Consider the following 19604-nt stretch of genomic DNA (forward strand, 5'->3'; position numbering starts at 1 on the left):
CCATAATTTTATGTCCACGTACTTACATGGTTAGGTTTTCCTTTTGGTCACCAGGTTCAACTACTTGTAGGAGCGCCAGTGTTCCAATCAATTTCACTTTTTCAGGTAAAAAAGTGTGTTGGGTTTCTGTTATATGTTTTGCAAAAACTGTGCATTTCTTTCCTTTCTTAATCTAACATGTCTTAAAATTCTTTGTTTTGCAGAGCATAGAACATAATAAGGGATTTTTGCACTTATTATTTGCTTTTCTGGCACAACTTCAGTTTTAACACATTATTTCTATTTCAAACAGCAGGGTGTCTATCAAAATAACAGACATTTTTTTTTTAATTTTTCATGACTTTTTTCATTTTTCTTAATATTTTATGCCCCCCCCCCAAATACTTACTTATACTTTGAAATTAAGAAAATAGATTTTTTTATTTAATGAAAAACCCCTCTTACACGGTCGGTCAAGATGAAAACTGAAGCTCCATTTTAACAAGAGATTTAGACTTGCGTTAATTATTAATGCATGTAAGACTTCATGCTTCAGGCTTCATTCTGGATGGGGAATGGCCATATTACTTTATTTCATATTTTTACAAAACTTCACATATGCAAGAATGAAATTCTTAAGAAACAAAGTACACAAACCATAACAACAACTCAATGCAATTTTAGATTTACAAATAATATATTTAACAAATACCAGTGCAGGTATACAACAATGTAAATTTTTGAGGCCTCCCCGATGGCGCAGTGGTAGCGTCGTCGCCTTGTAATCAAGGGGTCCCAGGTTCGATTCCCGGTGAAGTCATAAGTGGTTCGGATCCCACTTTAAACTGTAGGTCCAGTCCCGATTAGCCATACTGTGCATAAAGTGGACTTAAAACAACAAATCAATCCAATCAAATCAAATCAACAATGTAAATTCACTATACTGTAAAAATATGCAAAAATTCTTGACCACAAGCATAATTTCTTGACTTTCGTGACCTACCTGTTGATTTTTGGCACCCTGAACAGTCTTCATCACACGTATTACACTCATCTGATCAAGACAAACAGTTGAAACAAAGTTATAACACTGGATATGAGCCAGAAAAACCAATAAAGTATGTGTAAAGACTCATTCATTTATATTCGTTATTTGAATTTAAGTGTTCTTTTACGTCCACTTTAAGCACAGAAAAGCTAATCGGGACTGGACCTACAGTCTAAAGTGGAATCTGAACCCACTGTGCCATGTGCCTCCACAAGGTATCAAATCCGGGACCCTTTGAATACAAGGCGACAACGTTAATTATGTTAGTTATTTAGAAACATGTTGGCACAAGGTGTAAATAAATAAAATTTATAGTTATCGATAACCAATATTTTAGCCATAATACATACCGATGTATTATACAATACAGTGTGAATCTAACTGTTGCTCTCTTACCTTTACAATAATTCCCATTCTCTTGGTTTCAGACGTGAAAGGGAATATCTGAAGTATGGTATACACAAGTGGAGGGCCTGCTGGAGGCCTTAGCTGCATGCTTGATAAATCACGTCTAACAAGAGCCAGGCCTACCTTCTCTGTCCATTTCACTAAAGCAACCTGCAATAAAAGAGAAAATGAATTTAGGCCCTGACGAACTCATAGAAACAGGTTCTTTAATCGATGTAATTATTAAAATTAGTAACTCTGTGCATACAAAAACTATGGGTGGCCACACAATCAAAATTTCAAATTATCCAATATCCATTTCAGATGCAATGAATAATCTGGATATACAAATAATTTTGATATGCAAACAATATGGATATCTTGATATGGATAACCAGATAATCCAAATATCTGTACATAGATACCAAGATAGTAAATAAATAGGGAGAAACTAGTACTCACTTTATACGCGAAACTGTTTTTTCTTCTTCATTCTATTAATTGCAGTGGCCGCTGCCACCATCCTCGTTGGAACTTTCTGTACTGTTGCTTGGCGTGCGTCTTTTGTTAGTAGTTTTCCGGCTGGTGCTAGGTGCGCTCTTGTTAACTATGCATCTGGGTCCGTGTCGTCTGCTATTTCTGGGAAATAACTATTGTAGTAGGGAATCCAAGTGTGGTGTGCTTGTCTGCTATCGATGTATGCATGCCATAATGCACTTCCCACACAAGCTAAACATCGATAGCGGACAAGTGCACCACACTTGGATTCCCCTCCAACAACAGTTATCGCACAGAAATAGCAGATGACATGGACCCAGACGCACAGTTAACAACAGCGCTCGTAGCAGCAGCCGGAGAACTACAAACAAAAGACGCATGCCAAGCAACAGTACAGCAAGTTCCAACGACGCGGATAAAGTGAGTACTAGTTTCTCCATATTTATATACAACCGCGTCTCTCTTTTCCCAATTAATATCCAGATAGTAGGGATATATCGAGGTAGTATGGAATGTCCAGATATCAGACTAATACAGTTATCCCTGATATCCGTGTATTCGGATATCTGTGCATTCTGATTGCTATTTACTTTTTAAAGTTCACGTATTCTGGTAAGAATGGTGTCTGAAATTAAGGAAATAAATACTAAATAAAGGATTGGGACACCAAACTAAGAATGTTATATTCTAAACTCTATTACGCTTTTTTGTTATGGCGGACAACTTTATGCATTAATACTGAACTTAGTAATGCACAAATATGTTTTTAGCAAAAAAGGTACACATTTAAAAATATGCAGAGCATCTGTAAAACAGATAAACATGCACATTGGATGAAGGATTTGTAGAGAATCTGAACAGAAGAAATGCGTACATGATGAATAAAAGAATAATATGCGGAGAACCAGTAAAATGGATAAACAAAAAAAACTGTCCGGATAATGTTCACATTCGGGTATTTCGCAGATCCAAATATTCTGGATAATCAGGATCCAGAAAATTTGGATATCCAGACATTTTGAATAATCAGAATATGTGAATATGGATAATCCAAATATTCGGCTTTAAAATATCCAATATATGGATATTTGAAATCTCTATAGAAAATTATCCGATATCCAGATAAAATTATATTTGGCCATCCCTAATAAACAGATACACCCTGCTCAATCTTGAATTTTTAGATTAAATTTATACATAGTATGTACGTACATCTCTTTCATGTGCAAATTATAAGGTAGCATACAGCTCCATGTTGGGGAAGACTAGGCACTGTTGATGCTGTCAGTGTTTCAACATAACAGATCCCATTGCAGTATCACTGACACAAGACGATTATACACAGAAAATGGAGGAAGTGAAAAATCAGGGTAAACCAGGGCCATGTTTGGTGGTTCAGTTGGTATAACAATGTCACAGTATGCCAGAGACCCAGGTTTGAGTTCTCGTTTCAATTTTTACACTGCAGAAGTGTGTTATGCAAGCTATGGACAGATATAGAGGAGGACACACATGCTCTCAGTCTACACAAGGTGGAAATACATGTGTTTCGCACAACACAACCACATAAAGCATGTACCAACATAATAAAACGTGAAAACTTATGCAAACACTATGTAACATGCAACAGAAAACAAAACAACAGCTTGCCTTGGAGGTATTAGTTACAAAGGTCGGTCAAAAAGTAACGCACAATCCACTGTAGCTCGGGAATGTAAGGACTAGGAGAAATGAAATTGAGTAGGTAGAAGCACTGGTCCTTTACCACCTAACCAACACCTAATTTTTATTTCCTGAGGCCAGAGTTATGTGCAACGGACATAAAGTTGCATCACGATAATGCACGACCACATGCTGCAATCATGACAGTTCAAAAGATTGGCCATCTGGTATGGACAGTGGTGCCACAACCCACATACAGTCCTGACCTAGCACCATCCGATTTCTATCTGTTTGGACGACTGAAGGCTCAACTGCATGGGAAACAGTTTGGAGATGACAACGAGCTCATTGCGTGTGCGAAAAAGTGGTGTAAAGACCAACCTCAAGAGTTTCACGAACGTGCATTCGTGTCATGGAAACAAAGATGGCTGCAGTGCAGTGAAGCACATGGATCACACATTGAGTGACATTTCCAAAGGACCAATGCTTCTAACTACAAAATATCATTTCTCTAGTCCTTACCATTCCGGACCTACAGTGGATTGTGCGTTACTTTTTGACCAACCTTTGTATAACAAAACTTACAGATTTAAAATATGGACACAGTCAATGATAAAATATAAGAATAGTGAGTTATGCAAGGCTAAAGTTATAGCACAATTGTATTGTCAACAATAAAAAAATCAGTTGTAAGATAATGAAGTTTGTCTTTTCATTATATGCAACAACAGATTTATTCCCTGCAAGTAAAACAATAAATCCGAATGTCCTTATAACAACATACCAGTACATTTATACACTTCAGTTAAAATACTTTCAATTTACTAATTTACCTCATCTGGGCTAGATGCTTGATATAATACATTCTGGAGGGAGTGTTGATCAGCTTCAGTTTCACAACTCTCTTCCCCTTCATTTTCGTACACCGGTGTCACATTATGGCACAGGGCAACAGCCTTCACTGCTTCCTGAACTCGTGTTACCTCAGATCTTCTCATTTTTGTTGCCGAACTAACTTTTATAGGTGTAGATCCTGAACTTGTTTCACTTGATTGTTGGGAATAAGCACTTTTCAAATGAGATGACACCTAAAATAACAACAAAAAAAAAATAGTATTTAGATATAAGTTGAAATGTAACAGTATAAATGTTATAACTGCAAAAAATCAGTGTCCACAGAACCAAAATGAACAATTTCATTCTTAACCTACAGAACAAAACTCCAATTAATTAATAGGCATAATTATTAATTAATAATAATTTTATAAAGTAACTGGTTTTAAATGAATTTGTATAACAAGTTACTCCCTCTGTCCCATAATTATAGTCCGGTATGCCAAAATGGAGACTTTTTATTTATGTTCTTTTGGATACTTGATCGGCAAATTTGTACTGATCCTTGAGTAATAACGTTGTATGACTCATTCGCGTGTTTTATTTTCTTCTTCTGTATACACCAATGTCACAGTTTGCCTATCGGACAATTATTAAGGAACAACAAACAAAAGTGTACCGGACAATAATTATGGGACAGAGGGAGTACTATTTTTAGTGCAATAAATACTATTCTTTGCTTATCAAAATATACAATTTGTCCAATGTAAAAACTTTATCATATTTTGAAGCACTGCACCACCATATGCTTTTCAATGCTACATGGTGGAGTTCTTCCAGTTGTCTGCAAGTGGCCGATTGTACAGTCACGGACACTTCTGGATTGTAACAATCTCATTACAACCCAAAAGCATCCATGGAGAACCTTCTTCATATGCCGCAGGAATTTATTGGTGCAATCTTAATAAATGCAACTGCTCCTGATTCCCAAGGCAGTTTTGGTTCTCCCCAAGGCATAGTGGTAAAGTCGTCACCTTGTAATGAAAAGGTCGTAAGTTTGATATTCGTTGGAGGCACATAGCAGTTCGGATCCCACTTTACACTCTAGGTCAAGTCCCGATTAGTCTAACTGTGCATAAAGTGTGCTCAAAAAACTAAAACCCAAACCCAGGCAGGTTCACAGTGGTCTTGAGTTTAGTTTCCGGCACAAATCCTCCCATTTCACCTAACTGTTGTGTCAATGTGGGAAATAGGCCTTTCCTACTCGAAACAGCCAAGCAGAATTTGGAATCTTCCAGAGTTCTTACACTGTTGGAGGCAGGGAATAATGCCGACCCAGTTAAACAACTAAATGATTTTATAGCCCAAAACAACTCTCATTTTTGTTAGGTTAGGTTAGGTTAATTGCCTGTGAAGTACAGCGTTTAACAACTGAGAATGCTTCATCCAGTCAGTTTGCTCCACATTTTATCAATTTTGGGTGCAAGATGACGGAAATTTAGACAGATGTTGACACCGCTTGCTGTTGCATTGCTTCTTTTGCCGTTCGGATTTGTTCAAGGTCTCAAAATTCAATAGTCTCAAAACTTTGTGGTGGAAATTAAGGGTCAATCTTATTAAAAGTTATTGTTAGAATTAAAGGAATGGTTTAAGGTGAGGAGGTACAGTTACGCACCATGTGTGCATTTATTTGAATATTGTCGGAATGGGCAATGCTACTGAAGAAAAGCCTCGGGGTACAAGAGGGTATGAATTTCTCTACATGTGGCAGGTCGAATCCTTTTTCTAAGTTGATTATTAACCTAATACGACCTGTACAAAATATGACGAATAAGATTTTTCAGAATCCATGTATTCCTTGCGGGGAATCTACTTCAACACCAAGTTACGGCTAATCAAATGGGAGTTTTGACTTTTCTGTTTGGAAATCACTTCTTTAAACTGCCCTCTTCCCGTTGATATCATTTTCTATTCCATCGGAAGTTTGATATTCCCAAGGTAACAAATCAAAAAATACTCCCATATGCCCAATGCATTTCTCCTTGCCTCCTGGCAGTGTTGCCAAACCTGGTGAGCATAAAAGAGTTAAATTTCTCCTTAAATGGAGTTAAAACTTACTTTCAAGGAGCTAGATTTATGAAATGCTTCCTAGAGAAATGTTAGTTGTCAAAGGGGTGGGGCACAGCTATTACTGTTAACTCTAAATTGATGACAATTCTTATTTTTCTTAGTTTTCAACATCTAGATCCGGCGGCATCACCCATCTCATGGTCGTATGAAATCGAAAATAAAGGATTCCCTGATAACAATATTATGCCAATTTAACGTCAACACAGCACTATAAAAAAGTAGCTGGGGATATAAGAGGGGATGGGGCGACGCAGCAAATATAAAAATATTACGTTACGTGCAAAATGTAAGGTCTTTTGCTGAAGGGTATACTGTGGCGATTATTGCCGGCTTTCAGGGTATACATGAAGATAGAATCACTACTTTTGGAAGAGGGAGCTCTGAAGAAGATCTAAAGAAAGAAGTTACCATCGTCACAGATATAGGACTAAAGAATGGGTGCACAGTGCATCAACTATCAACATGACGCAGCAAAGCAGACACAGGTTGAACATCCAAACTATCGCCAGCAAACAAGCAACAATAAAATAATGAATTGCCTTTCCTTACTACCTCGTCAAGACCCTGAGACAGTTCGACATCAAACTAGCACACAAACCAATGACCAAAATAGCTAGTGCACTAAGAAAACACAAAACAATATAACATCTCCCCCCTGGGCAAACAAGGAGTACATGATGCCAGTGTGAGTGCAAGTCACATTACATTGGCACATCCATCAGAGCCATCAGCACTTGTAAGATGCTAAAAAATTACAGCCAATTACCGGGCTAGCAAGCACCTCAAATTCACCATACACATGGTCAAAACAGTTTCAATCAGGCATACATAGCACATGCTAATTAACACCAATATCAGAGAGATGCATACAATTATGCACTTTCTGCATGAGCTAAACATTGATTTGGGCCCCCCTACTACAGCAACTGAAACCCAGTGTGCGTAAAAAACAAACTGGCTACATCAGCACTTCTAGTGGTATGCAGGAACACAACAGGAACTGGAAGTCAGCCCAGCAGCGAGGCTAGACCTCTGCCACCAAAATTAATAGAACCTTACTTTTAAGTAAGTCTTGTGGATAGAGATGCATTTATGTTATGTCACGAAATAATGGGAAATGAACTGCAAAATGCGAAATACTCCCTTAAACATGAAATTTAGAGTTTATTTACTGACACAACACTTTCTGAAGTCAGAATTATCCTGTAAGTTATGCAATTCACTGAAAATTGATAAATTCTGCTGTAATTATTTGAGAAGCAAAAATGGATCCCTTTATGCAGGAATAAACTTAATATTCTGGTAATGACATAAATGTGTTATTAGAAGGTACATGTTTATTTTGTGTAGTAAGTGCAATTTTTAAATCAAATTTATGATTATATTCACAATTTGAAAACCAAAATGTAATGTTATGTACCACCTTTTCACAGCTATAACAGCGAGATTTTATTTTATTTACAGCTTTTGAACCCAAAATTGACTCTTGTTTATGTACAGAAATTTTGCTTTTTTATTTACCAAAAATATGTGCCTCTGCCGATGATACATCATAACTTTTAAATTCATGATGGTTGCGGTAAACGCGGTTTGAAATTACTTACGTGAAATTTAGAAGATTTCGTACTTCCGCGTTGCGAAGTACGAAATCTTCTAAATTTCACGTAAGTAATAACTTTTAAAGTTTAATTTTTATGTGAGCTGTGATTTCTCTTGTTTTGCAGCTTCTGATAAGTAAGATTAACATGTTCTGCTCAGCACAGAGGTAAAGCAATAATAACATTTTGCTTGGTTTAATTTCTTAATCCAAATAAGGTTGAGACAAAATTTAGAATCATTCTGACATTTTTTATTTTAGATATTTACTCATTGCATTTTCTTGTGTAAATTGCCAAACTAGTCAAAACAGTGAAAAATCTCATCATGCATTATGTAAATTATGTGATGGTCCTGTGGATCCTCACAATATAATTAATTATATGTTTATTGAAATTATTAATTTCATATTATAAAGGGTCTTCCAATAAGGGCGGGTCAATGTTGGCAGCCTGTGGCAGCCATGTTGTTTTGGTGGCGTCTGTGTAATCTGTTGTTTCTTTTTCAGGCACTGATGCCAAATCACCATGGCAAGTTACACGATTGAGCAGCGCGTCCAAATGATAAAACTTTATTATCAAAGTGAGTGTTCGTTAGTGCAAACGTTGCGCCCATTTTACAGCAGATGCGGTGGCCCTTCAAACTCAACTCTCCAACGTTTGGTGGCCAAATTCGAGACGACTTATTCAGTAAACAATCAGCCAACACCCGTACGTCAAAGGAATGCCAGATCGGCTTAGAACATCGCCGCAGTCTGTAAAAGTGTGCAGGAGAAACTGAGGCAGTCAATTCCTCGCCGTGCACAAGAACTCGGCCTTTCGCAGACTTCAACTTGGCGAATTTTGCGTCGGGACTTGGGCCTACACCCGTACAAGATCCAACTGACCCAGGAGCTCAAAGTTGATGACCATAGACAACGCAGTTTGTTTGATGACTGGGCTTCGTTGGAAGAGGACCCCAATTTTGGCCGGAAAATCATCTTTAGCAACGAGGCGCATTTTTGGATGAATGGCTATGTTAATAAGCAAAATTGCCGTATATAGGACGATGCCAAACCACACGAGGTTCACCAGGTGGTATTGCATCCACAAAAAGTTACTGTTTGGTGCGGATTTTGGCCGCAGCATCATTGGTCCGTACTTTTTTGAAAACGATGTTGGCGAGGCCATCACCATCAACGGCGAGCGCTACAGAACGATGATAACCGATTTCTTTTGGCCCAAATTGAACGATATGGACGTAGACGACATGTGGTTCCAGCAGGACGATGCTACGTGCCACACAGCAGACGCTACGATGGACATTCTGCATGAACGATTTGAGGGTATGGTTATCTCTCGCAGAAGTGATGTGAATTGGCCACCAAGATCGTGCGATTTCACCCCGCTACGACTTTTTCTTGTAGGGTTTCCTGAAGTCACAGGTCTATGCCAATAAGCCGCAATCGACCAATGCCTTTAAAGTCAACATCACCCAGGCCATCGCTCAAATTCAGCCAGATCTATGCTACAGAGTCATTGAAAATTGGACCACTCAGATACGTGCCACCGTGAGAAGCGACGGCGGACATTTGAACCATGTTATATTCCATACATAATGGCATACATGGGCCTTTCAAATAAAAAAAGAATTTTGTTCATACCTCACACACAGCTTGTTTTATTCCATTTCAACATCGACCTGCCCTTATTGGAAAACCCGTTAAAATAACAGCTAAAAATGTGTAATAACTACTTTGTACAACGTTAATTATGTTTTATGTTATTTATTGCACTATACGCTGTATAAATGAGGTAATATTTGGAATTCTAACGTTGCTATAGCTATATAACGAGAATCAATAGTCATTATATAGCAATGGATATAATGGAATTGAAAATAGATAATAGTGAACTGCATATTGCTCAGTTATTTCACTAATATACAGACCCATAGAAGTTGTATCTTCACCTTCGCGTTATAATTCGAAATATTTATGAACGAAATGTAATCGTGCAAATGATTGACTAGTGAATGTCACAATTATGAGTTGAAGGTTCCTTGCTAAGATAATAAAAAGGCCCTTCTAGTTTTCCAGACACATGGCAACTGAAACATGTTTCTTTCTAAACTTTCAAAAGTTAATGTAGATGTGATTAAAGGCAACATATATTTGATATGGAGAAAGCCTCATGTCTCATGGAAATTGCACGACTTGTAATCAAGAGAAACTCTTGTGCTTTGTCAAATTTAGCACAACAAAAGATCATGTGCACTAAGCTTACCTCATCAAATGTTTCAGTTCCATAGGAAACAGTTCCCAAATGCAGTTTTTTGAAAACCATCTCATTCTGAGTCAGAGTTCCTGTTTTATCACTAAGCAAATACACTATCCGACCAAGTTCCTCAGGAATGGTTGTTGACCTAACTACAGTGCCAATAATTTCCTTGTCTTTCTGTATTGACCAAGAGTAGAAAGCTTTGCCCATGTCAAGGTTAACTCGCAAGCTGAAAGAAAAAATGGACATCAAATTACAATTGCTGTACTTAATGAACTTCACATGATTGAATTTGGTACATATCTAACATTCAATGTTGTTCTTAAAAGTTCGCATAACTACTGTTGCATGTTACTAATACAATAAATGTTATAATGAAAGGAATGTTCTGTCCTGGTTTCCCACACCATTTTCAAGCTTACACTACCATGATACACATGCACATTTGCACACACAAACCCTTACTCTACACTTATCCATAGTTCCTAGTGTAGACAATGTCTACTAGACATGTCATCAGAAGAGTAAAGACCACTTTAAGAATAACATTTACACTATTATTTTGTAGTAATTAAATTTTAAAAACAAAAATGGAAACCTTTTTACAGTAAACATGTATCGTAAACTCCATTTGTAATGAATATCTATGATCTTCTTAAAGGTTCACATAACCACTTTTTATAGATGCAAAATAATCTAAGACAGTTATTTTTAATGGTTTTTATTTTATTTTATCTGCGATGTTTAGTTCTCGTTTCCCAGAACTTTTTCAAGCTACATTAACCTTTTCAGTCCCAAGCATCTCGATCGAGATACCCAAAAGTAAGCCTCACAGTCCCAAGCGTCTCGATCGAGATGCTGTGTCAAGGTCGTAGTTTTTACGTTATAACGTTTCTATTTTTGGCTAGAATTTCGATTTTTTTTTTTTATATATATTGTACACATGATTTAACAGAAATCTTTTTTTTCATTATTTTTTTTTTTTTTTGTCTTCATGAAAATTGAGGGGAAAAGGCAGGAAAAGGAACTTCTCTTTTGCATCTAGGAAGCTTGTTTATCAGTATCCGATGTCAAAATGAAAGTTTTCCGTGAGGGTGCAAGCAGGAGGTGGGGGGGGGAGGGGGAAGACTGGTTGCTGAATCTGCGTTGTGAGAATGGAATTTTGAAGCGCGCTGAAGGAAACCTTTGTTTTTTTAGCACAAGTGTCCACAAGTTGCGACAGGGGTTACCCTGCATTGTCTAAAAATAGAATTTCAAGCAGCTGCAAGAATCGGCGCTCATTTTTCACTGCCTTCTAGCTTTTCGTCCGTGAATGTTGTGCGTAGGTGTCGTTTTGTGCCCAAGTGCGAGGAAATTTTTTGGGTGGTGACAATTTTTTAAAATAATTTTTTGGGGTTTTCTCCCTTTTCCCTTTATATATACGCCAAATTTGCATAAATTTTTCATTTTGTGCATTTTGACATTTTTTTCGGGGGGGGGGGGGGACACCATTTTTTTTAGAAAAGTATTTTTTAGGGGATTTCCCCCCTTTCCCCGTCCATATGTACGCCGAATGTGCATAAATTATATATCGTCTGAATCTGATTCATTCTGCGTACAATGGTATATCTTTCATATCTCTAGGGCATTTAGTTTCTGAGCTATAGTCATTTCAAGGTACCGCTGCATTTTGAAGCTTGAATCAGTGGCGTGCCGACCATTCCTTTTGGGGGTACAACTCAAGTTACATTGGTCATACGACAATGATGCAAATATTTTTCTGTTTCTTACATGACAGCGATAATTTCTATGTGCATTTTGAACTTTTCATATCCTTTTTTTCGGGGGAGGGGGGGAGCGAAACCCCATTTTTTAAAAAAAAAAGTATTTTCAGGGGATTTCCCCCCTTTCCCCCTCCATATATACGCCGAATGTGCATAAATTATATATCGTCTGAATCTGTGATTCATTCTGCGTACAACGGTACATCGTTCATATCTCCAGGGCAAATAGTCTCTGAGCTAAAGTCATTTCAAGGTACCGCTGCATTTTGAAGCTTGAATCAGTGGCGTGCCATCACTGTCATGTACTTTTTTCTTGGGGGGAGGGTGGGGGAACCAAGTTTTTTTTTTCCGAAATTTTGGAATTTTGAGAGTTAACCTCCTCCCCCCTGCCACATATATGCCAAATTTGCATAAATTTCATATAGTCTGAATCTCTGGTTCATTCCGCGTACAACGGTATATCACTCATCTCTCTAGGGCAATTAGTCTCCGATCTACACTCATTTAATTGAAACTCTGCATTTTGCTTAAAATCGGCTCGGGACAGAGGTGCTTACTTGTGAAAATGGCCTTGGGACTGAAAAGGTTAAGATGTACATACAATAACACAACCTCTCATGGCTATCCAGCCATTGAAAAAGTTCTGGGACACCAGAACGAAACGTTGCAGATAAAATAAAATAAAAACCACTAAAAATAACTGTCTTAGATTATTTTGCATTTGTAATAAAAGTCACTTTATTTGTTCTTATGTAAATATGTTCTGAAGACCTGGCTAAAATTGCCATTTCTAATTTTTCCAAGATGTTTTAGAGCCAGGCACATGAGTGACATTTCCAGGCAGATTGTTGCTCAAAAATAAAACAGAATAGCATCAAGAAAAGAATGTAGCATGTTCAATTCTTGATCATGACAACACAAAAGGTTCTGTCACTAAAACAAATCCTTGAATACATAGTAGAAGTCCTGTAATTTTTAAACTTCTATGGGCTCTGAATAAAACAAGAGGCTGAGGCAATATCAATGGCAATGTATGTATTGGTATCGGTAATGCATTCACTAACACCAGCTGATATTTCTCCAAAGTTTGGGTGCTTAACAGGGTCCGCAAAAGTGCCACACAATATTTAAAATATTAATTTTAGGTGTGGAATTTACATTTGCTATAGGTGCGGAATTTACATTTGCTATTTCACATATTCAGGCTCGAAATACATCTACAAAGACAATTCACAAGTGTTACAGGATATACTAATCTACGAAAAGTGTAAACAGAATTTCAAACTCAAACTTACCTAATCATCTTCAAGATCCTATATTTCAAAAATCTTCTGTGTGTCAGATAGATTGTTATGTAAAGGGCACTAACAAAGTAAACACATTGAGAGAATTCTGTTCATTTACCACGCAGTTTTAGTTCTCGATAAAAATAAAAGCTAAACTCTGAAAAACTTGCCTTGGGGCATTTATAAATATGTAAAAATTCAAAGGGATTTGGATTAATAAAAGTTGCAATTTTTCACGTCTATGGAGAAAAATTCACGCATAATTCCCAGACACAATAATCCATGCATAATTCCAGGAATTCCCTTTATTTAAAGCTGAGATGTGACGCATGTGTCACATTTGATTTTCTTTTCAATTTTGGAATATACAGGGCATTCATAAAGTCCCTGTACCATTACAAAAACATAGCTTGAAACTACATGCAATAGAGCAATGCTGTTGATTGCAAAATGTGCATTATAACCTGCAACTAAGGTAAACAAACAAACAGTTATTATCTGTTATAATACACATTTTGCAATCAACAGCATTGTTCTATTGCATGTAGTTTCCGGGCTATGTTTTTGTAATGGTACCGGGACTTTACGAACACCCTGCACATACTGTGACAAAGATAATGTTTGGAGATACATGTTTTGAGCACTACATGAGCCTTGAGGCATCATAATAGTAATTAGTAATGTTTACTTTGATTCTGGCTAAATTTGGGGAGAAATTTCCTGCCGAAAAATAAATCATGACTTTTAAATTAGAAATTATTATATTCTCTGAAACTATCAACAGCACGAGAATGGAACATGTATAAGGGAATAGGCAGGTATCGGTTTGAACCCTCATGTACCGACATAGCCTATGCTGGGACCCAAAGGGGTTCAAATTTTGTAAAAAACAAAAGGTTTTTAAACTTTCATCATCTTCTACTTGATAAATGAAAATCAGGTTTCTTCAACCATAGGCAGGCATATAGCCTAAGAAAATGAGCTAAAATTTGTTTGTAACTCGAGCATTTGTAGCTACCAAGATATAAAATTTCGTTGAAAACCTTGCAGAATTTTACATTTACATACAAAAAAAAAAGAGCATGGCTATTACATTAGAAAGTATTTTGGCCCATGAGGGGGAAGGGGGAATAGACTTTTTTCTTCTTCATTCTACTTGATAAATGAAAATTTGTTTTTTTCAACCTTAGGCTTATAGCCTAATATGTACTGAAAAAAAAGAGCTAAAATTTATAACTACAGTTTTCATAGTTACCAAGGTATAAATTTTTATTTAAAATGTTGTGTAATTTGAACTTCGCACTGAAATGGCCTTATTGCATAAAATGTGCCTCGGCGCTTAAATATTAAATGACAGCTATTTCATATACTCCAATATAAAATCGAAATATATGACTATAATTTGCAGTGCACAGTAATACTGAATAACATTTGATGTTATAATCTTCAAGCGCAGGTACCTGTATCGGTATGAATCAGTAAGGATATTGGCACTGGTGCCAGTGTCATTTCCCACTGGCATTAGCTCAGTCCAATAAAACATTGCTATTGTAGTTATTTCCAAACATGAATGACAAGGTGTTGGGATGATTAAAATAGAAAGTTTCTCTCAAGATATGCAAGTTGACACACTAAAGAAAAATATGCCATTTGTAAGCTGACTGAGAATGATGTCTTCTCTATGAAAGAATTGGGACAAGAATCACCAAACACCTACTATTCACTTATTAGACCATTCATCTTCATATCAAATGACAAAAAGAAAAGAACAACATATATTTTAGGTCCTCGGCCAGTGAAAGATGAAATGGAACATGCCACATTACTGTTGAAATTACTGCTTATATTATTGAAGGCAACAACTGAAAATGAGATATACAAACTCTTACCGGAGGGGGTACAGGAGCATTTTTACATGCAGATTCTGTATCATCATCAACGTTCTCATTTGTGATTAAAGTTACATGATAATTGCATATTTTTTTTTTTACCAAGTAACCTATATGTGCCCATGGCATTTCCCTTCACTTCAAAACAATCCTTGAAGCGGAGTCTTAGTTTTCTGGCTACAAGGTAAGTTGGATATTACCATGAGCACTAAATTGACATTTTACTAAAGTCCCAATTTAGACTAGTGGTAGGACCAGGAGAAATTTGGAGTTGTTATATTGAAACTAAATTCTCTGCAATTATAGCTGTCCATTGGGTTGTCTACCAGTAAGGGTAAACAATGATAAATTTCTCCCAACTGTGAGTGAGTTTCCAGATCGAATGCTTAGCTGAAGCACAATTTAAGGATAAATGGGCAACTACTTGAAGATAAAGGAATACCATTTTATCCTTAGGAACTCAGATAAAGATGGCAATGCAAATTAGAGCATTGGCTATTGAAAAGTTACTTGACTCTCCTAAGGTTGTTGCACCACGGAGTTGCATTTTAAATACAGGGTGTTGCCATATAATTATAACAAGTTTCAAGGTGTGTACACGTTCAAAACGGGTTTGTCAGAACATATCCTCGAAGAAGGCCATGTAATCATGGAGCATTGAGTTTTAAGGGAGGAAAGTAAATTAGGAAGAAGGAACGTTTATGAAGCATCATATATTTGTAAAGAGAGAACAAATTAAATAGGGTCGATGGGAATATACATGAAGTTTGGACAGGAATGTTTAAAAAATGGGATAAGAAAGAATATAAGAGCCTTGGATTCCATATCACCCCAGAAGTTTTGCACAAGGCTTCATAAGAGGAAGATTTTGAACTGTATATGATGTAATCAGGAGGGGAGGGAGGGGAAATGATGAACAAAAGACTGCCAGTTCGACTGCTTCCAACATTCGCAAGGGAAGCTCGTTGCAGACAACTTGACTGTGAAATAGTGAACCGTTTTTAGAATTTTAAAGGTTTTTACATTTTTAAATTTATACAGGAGGACAAATAAGTTTGTATAATAGGTTTTAACTTAGATAAACGATGGCTTTAAAGCACGTAAATTGTCAGTGTGTAATCGATCTTCCTATACTTTTTCCCTGCTCACATTTCACCTAACACTTGATCCTGTTGACTATGGAAGAAATATTTTGATGAAGCTGACTTTATGAATTGCTTATAACGCCGAAACCTGAAGAAGAGAGAAGTTATCTCTCGAAACGTAGTAATTGAAGAAAACATATCATACTCGCAAAAAACGTAAGTAAAATTGCATTTATATGGTGTGTACAGGATGTCAAGATGAACATTTTTTCTTACTAACGCCTTGCTTGGAAGACCTCGTTTCAAAAAACAAAAAAATTGCACTTTCTATCCTTTATGTGGACAAATTCAGGGTTTATGGAAGTTGTCGTATGGCAACACGTGTACAGCAATTTTTATATCATTACTCTGAATATCTTGAGAAGAAGCAATTGAAGTTTGTCAAAGTTAAGTCCACTTTAAGCACAGATAATCAGGACTTAACAGCAGTTTAAAATGGGATCCAAACCACCTTGTGCCTCACTGGAGATCAAATGCAGGACTCCATGATTACAAGAAGAAACTCATATCAGAAAGATAAAAGGTGAAAAAAATATATCCTACAAGAATCATTCAAGGAAAAAGTTTCCCTACGTTGCAAAAAACTTATTTTTTAAGTTACAGACAAAAATCAAGTTGCACCAAGTAGCATGGTCCTTTCTCACTTTTCAACATAAATTAAAAGGTGGCACAAGAATTTGTCCCAACGTTGAACAAGTTTTTGAAAGTCGTCTGCAAAAAATTCGGGGTCCAGGGAACAAAGACCACTTTTCACGGCTGTTTGAACCTACAAATCAGTGTGAAAACGTTGATCTGCTGCAGGAAACAAGTGAAAGTCACTCGGGGCCAAGTCAGGGCTGTAGGGGTGTGTGGTAACCTTTCCCATTTAATTTCTCAAAGTTTATCCTGAGTTAGTGCTGCCAAATGGGGACGAGCATTGTCATCCAAAAGAATGACACCAGCAGAAAGGAGTCCAGGACGTTTGTGGCAAATTGCTTTTTTCACTTTCTCCAGTGTTTGGCAATAACGTGCAGCATTGACTGTTTCCCCTTTCTTCAAAAATGCTGCAAGCAATACTCCACACCGCCAAAACACGTTGTTCCACCATGACTCGCTACTCCTTATGGCCAGGGCACGTTTCGCACTTCATGACTCACGTTAATCACGTGCCATGCATGCGCAGTAGCCTGCACAAACATTGCATTTTGTGTAAATGTAGAAGAAAGACGAAAGAACATATTGATAGTTTCATTTCATTTCTCGAGCTCGTACTTTCTCCAAAAAAAAAAAAAAAGGGAAACTTTTTCCTTGAACGACCCTCATATATATCATTTACAAACTCAAAACGACAGTGTAAGAACTTCAAAATCAGACCTGATATCCGGACACATTTTTTTTAACACTCCGACACAAAATAATACAGTGGAACACCAATTTTATGTTCGTGTCTTTTACATTTTCCTGCATTTTAAGTTTTTCATTGTTGGTCGCCTGAAAAACAAAATTGAGGTTCCACTGTAGATGTTATGGGATGTAAAATTCGATTTATTACGTGCAGTCAATAAATAACAAGGCAGAGGATATTTCACAGTACTTACGTAATGAACCTCAGAAGTATTGTCCGCCACTGTTTAGGCATTTATCCCATTGTGACACCAGTCGCAAAATAGCATGCTCGTAGAACTCCTTTGGCTGACGGAAAATTGCACAACACCCCGCTGCTCCTCTTTGGATACCTCCATTATGCATCACAGTCAAACACGGAATGACTGGACATGGCCGCTGCTTGGGTAGCAGCCTTTGCACATACCTTGCCTCACACGTAACGCCATCTAGCGGGAAAATGGCTGCGAATCAGTTTCATCACACCTGCACCTAAATTTCGGTGCCTGTCGACCAATTTCTAACTACCATAGTTTTGGTGTAATATCCTCTGCCTCATTATTTATTGACTGAGCCTCATACATAAACAGTGGGCACATTTCTATACTTTCTATAAGGCTAAATTATATTTAAAAATACAGAGAGATAAAGAGATGATACTTCTCAACATAATTAATGTTAAGTGAATACACAGTTATGAAAGGAAACTCAGTAACTCTTACCTGATTGGAATAATGTAGGAGAAGAGTAACACAAAACGGAACATGTATCTGTACCAAGGACCATTAAAGCCTTTCAAACACATCATCACTAAAGCCAATCCTATCACAGCACAAAATAAGACCTGAAAATAGAAAGTATAAAGTTCATGCAAAGAAACATACAAATTAAATATGTACATACTCAGATGTGAAATTGAACTTTCTTCAAAGAATAACATGTACAATAGGGCATTGGAAAAGAGCATTAGAAAGAAATTGCTGCACTATGAGGGTACAACCACCAAAATGTATTCCTCGCCTCAGATATAGATAAAATTTTGCGCAATAGCTAGCACATTGTGACTCTAATGCCAAGTCAGTTGCCACCTCATTCTTAATGCTACAATCATATATAAGAATGTTTCAAGTTTGATATTCTCAAAATAATTTAACAGATGAACTATGTAGCTAAACAAAACATATTCACAAATAAAACAGTATTTATCTTTTAAAGAATAATATATTCGTCACAAATTATAAATATTATTGTTATTGCATGGCCACGCCTACCTGTAATCCCACAATAATTTTACAAGTATGTCACAAAAGTACCAATATTATAAGGGTTGACAATATTGAAGTTTCGTAAATATTGTTGGTACGCTTAAATGGCCATATTTTGTAGTATCCAAAGGATCTGTATTCTTAAGTTAAACTTGTTCCTCTCGTTGTAGTGACTGTTTAAAGTTTTCAACAGGTCACCAGATGATTACAGCCTCCCTTATCTGGAGCTGGCTATATAACACTTTATCTGTCCGGTGTATGAAGATCACTCATACACCACCACTTGTCTTGTAGATTCCAGAGTATGAAAAAATATAAAATTTACTTTAGAATCACTATTTCTGTTTTTAGTCCATTATTGAAGCTAATTTAGACTTATGTTGGCCAAATTTCTAAATTTATGGCCCCGGCGCTACTCTGCACGTCTTTTAGCAGCCATTTTTTTGATACGAAGCCTCGAACCCGATATCCTCCACTTTCATGTTGTGATATGGACACACAG

General features: G+C 36.9%; 1 protein-coding gene across 6 annotated transcripts in view; it reads right to left on the reverse strand.

Annotated features, from left to right (window-relative positions):
- Positions 1-19604, reverse strand: part of LOC145980273 (putative phospholipid-transporting ATPase IIB) — a 155414-nt gene that overhangs the window by 22237 nt on the left and 113573 nt on the right. For all 6 annotated transcript variants that reach the window (XM_083113281.1, XM_083113280.1, XM_083113282.1 and 3 more), the window contains 4 exons: positions 18560-18681; positions 10399-10621; positions 4408-4662; positions 1424-1585 (listed from right to left, as the gene is read on the reverse strand). In XM_083113281.1, coding sequence (XP_082969407.1) covers positions 1424-1585; positions 4408-4662; positions 10399-10621; positions 18560-18681 — 762 coding nt within the window. The remainder of the gene's footprint in view (positions 1-1423; positions 1586-4407; positions 4663-10398; positions 10622-18559; positions 18682-19604) is intronic.

Source organism: Lepisma saccharinum, chromosome 27 (genome assembly GCF_977018435.1).
Source record: "Lepisma saccharinum chromosome 27, izLepSacc3.1, whole genome shotgun sequence".
NCBI lineage: Eukaryota > Metazoa > Arthropoda > Insecta > Zygentoma > Lepismatidae > Lepisma > Lepisma saccharinum.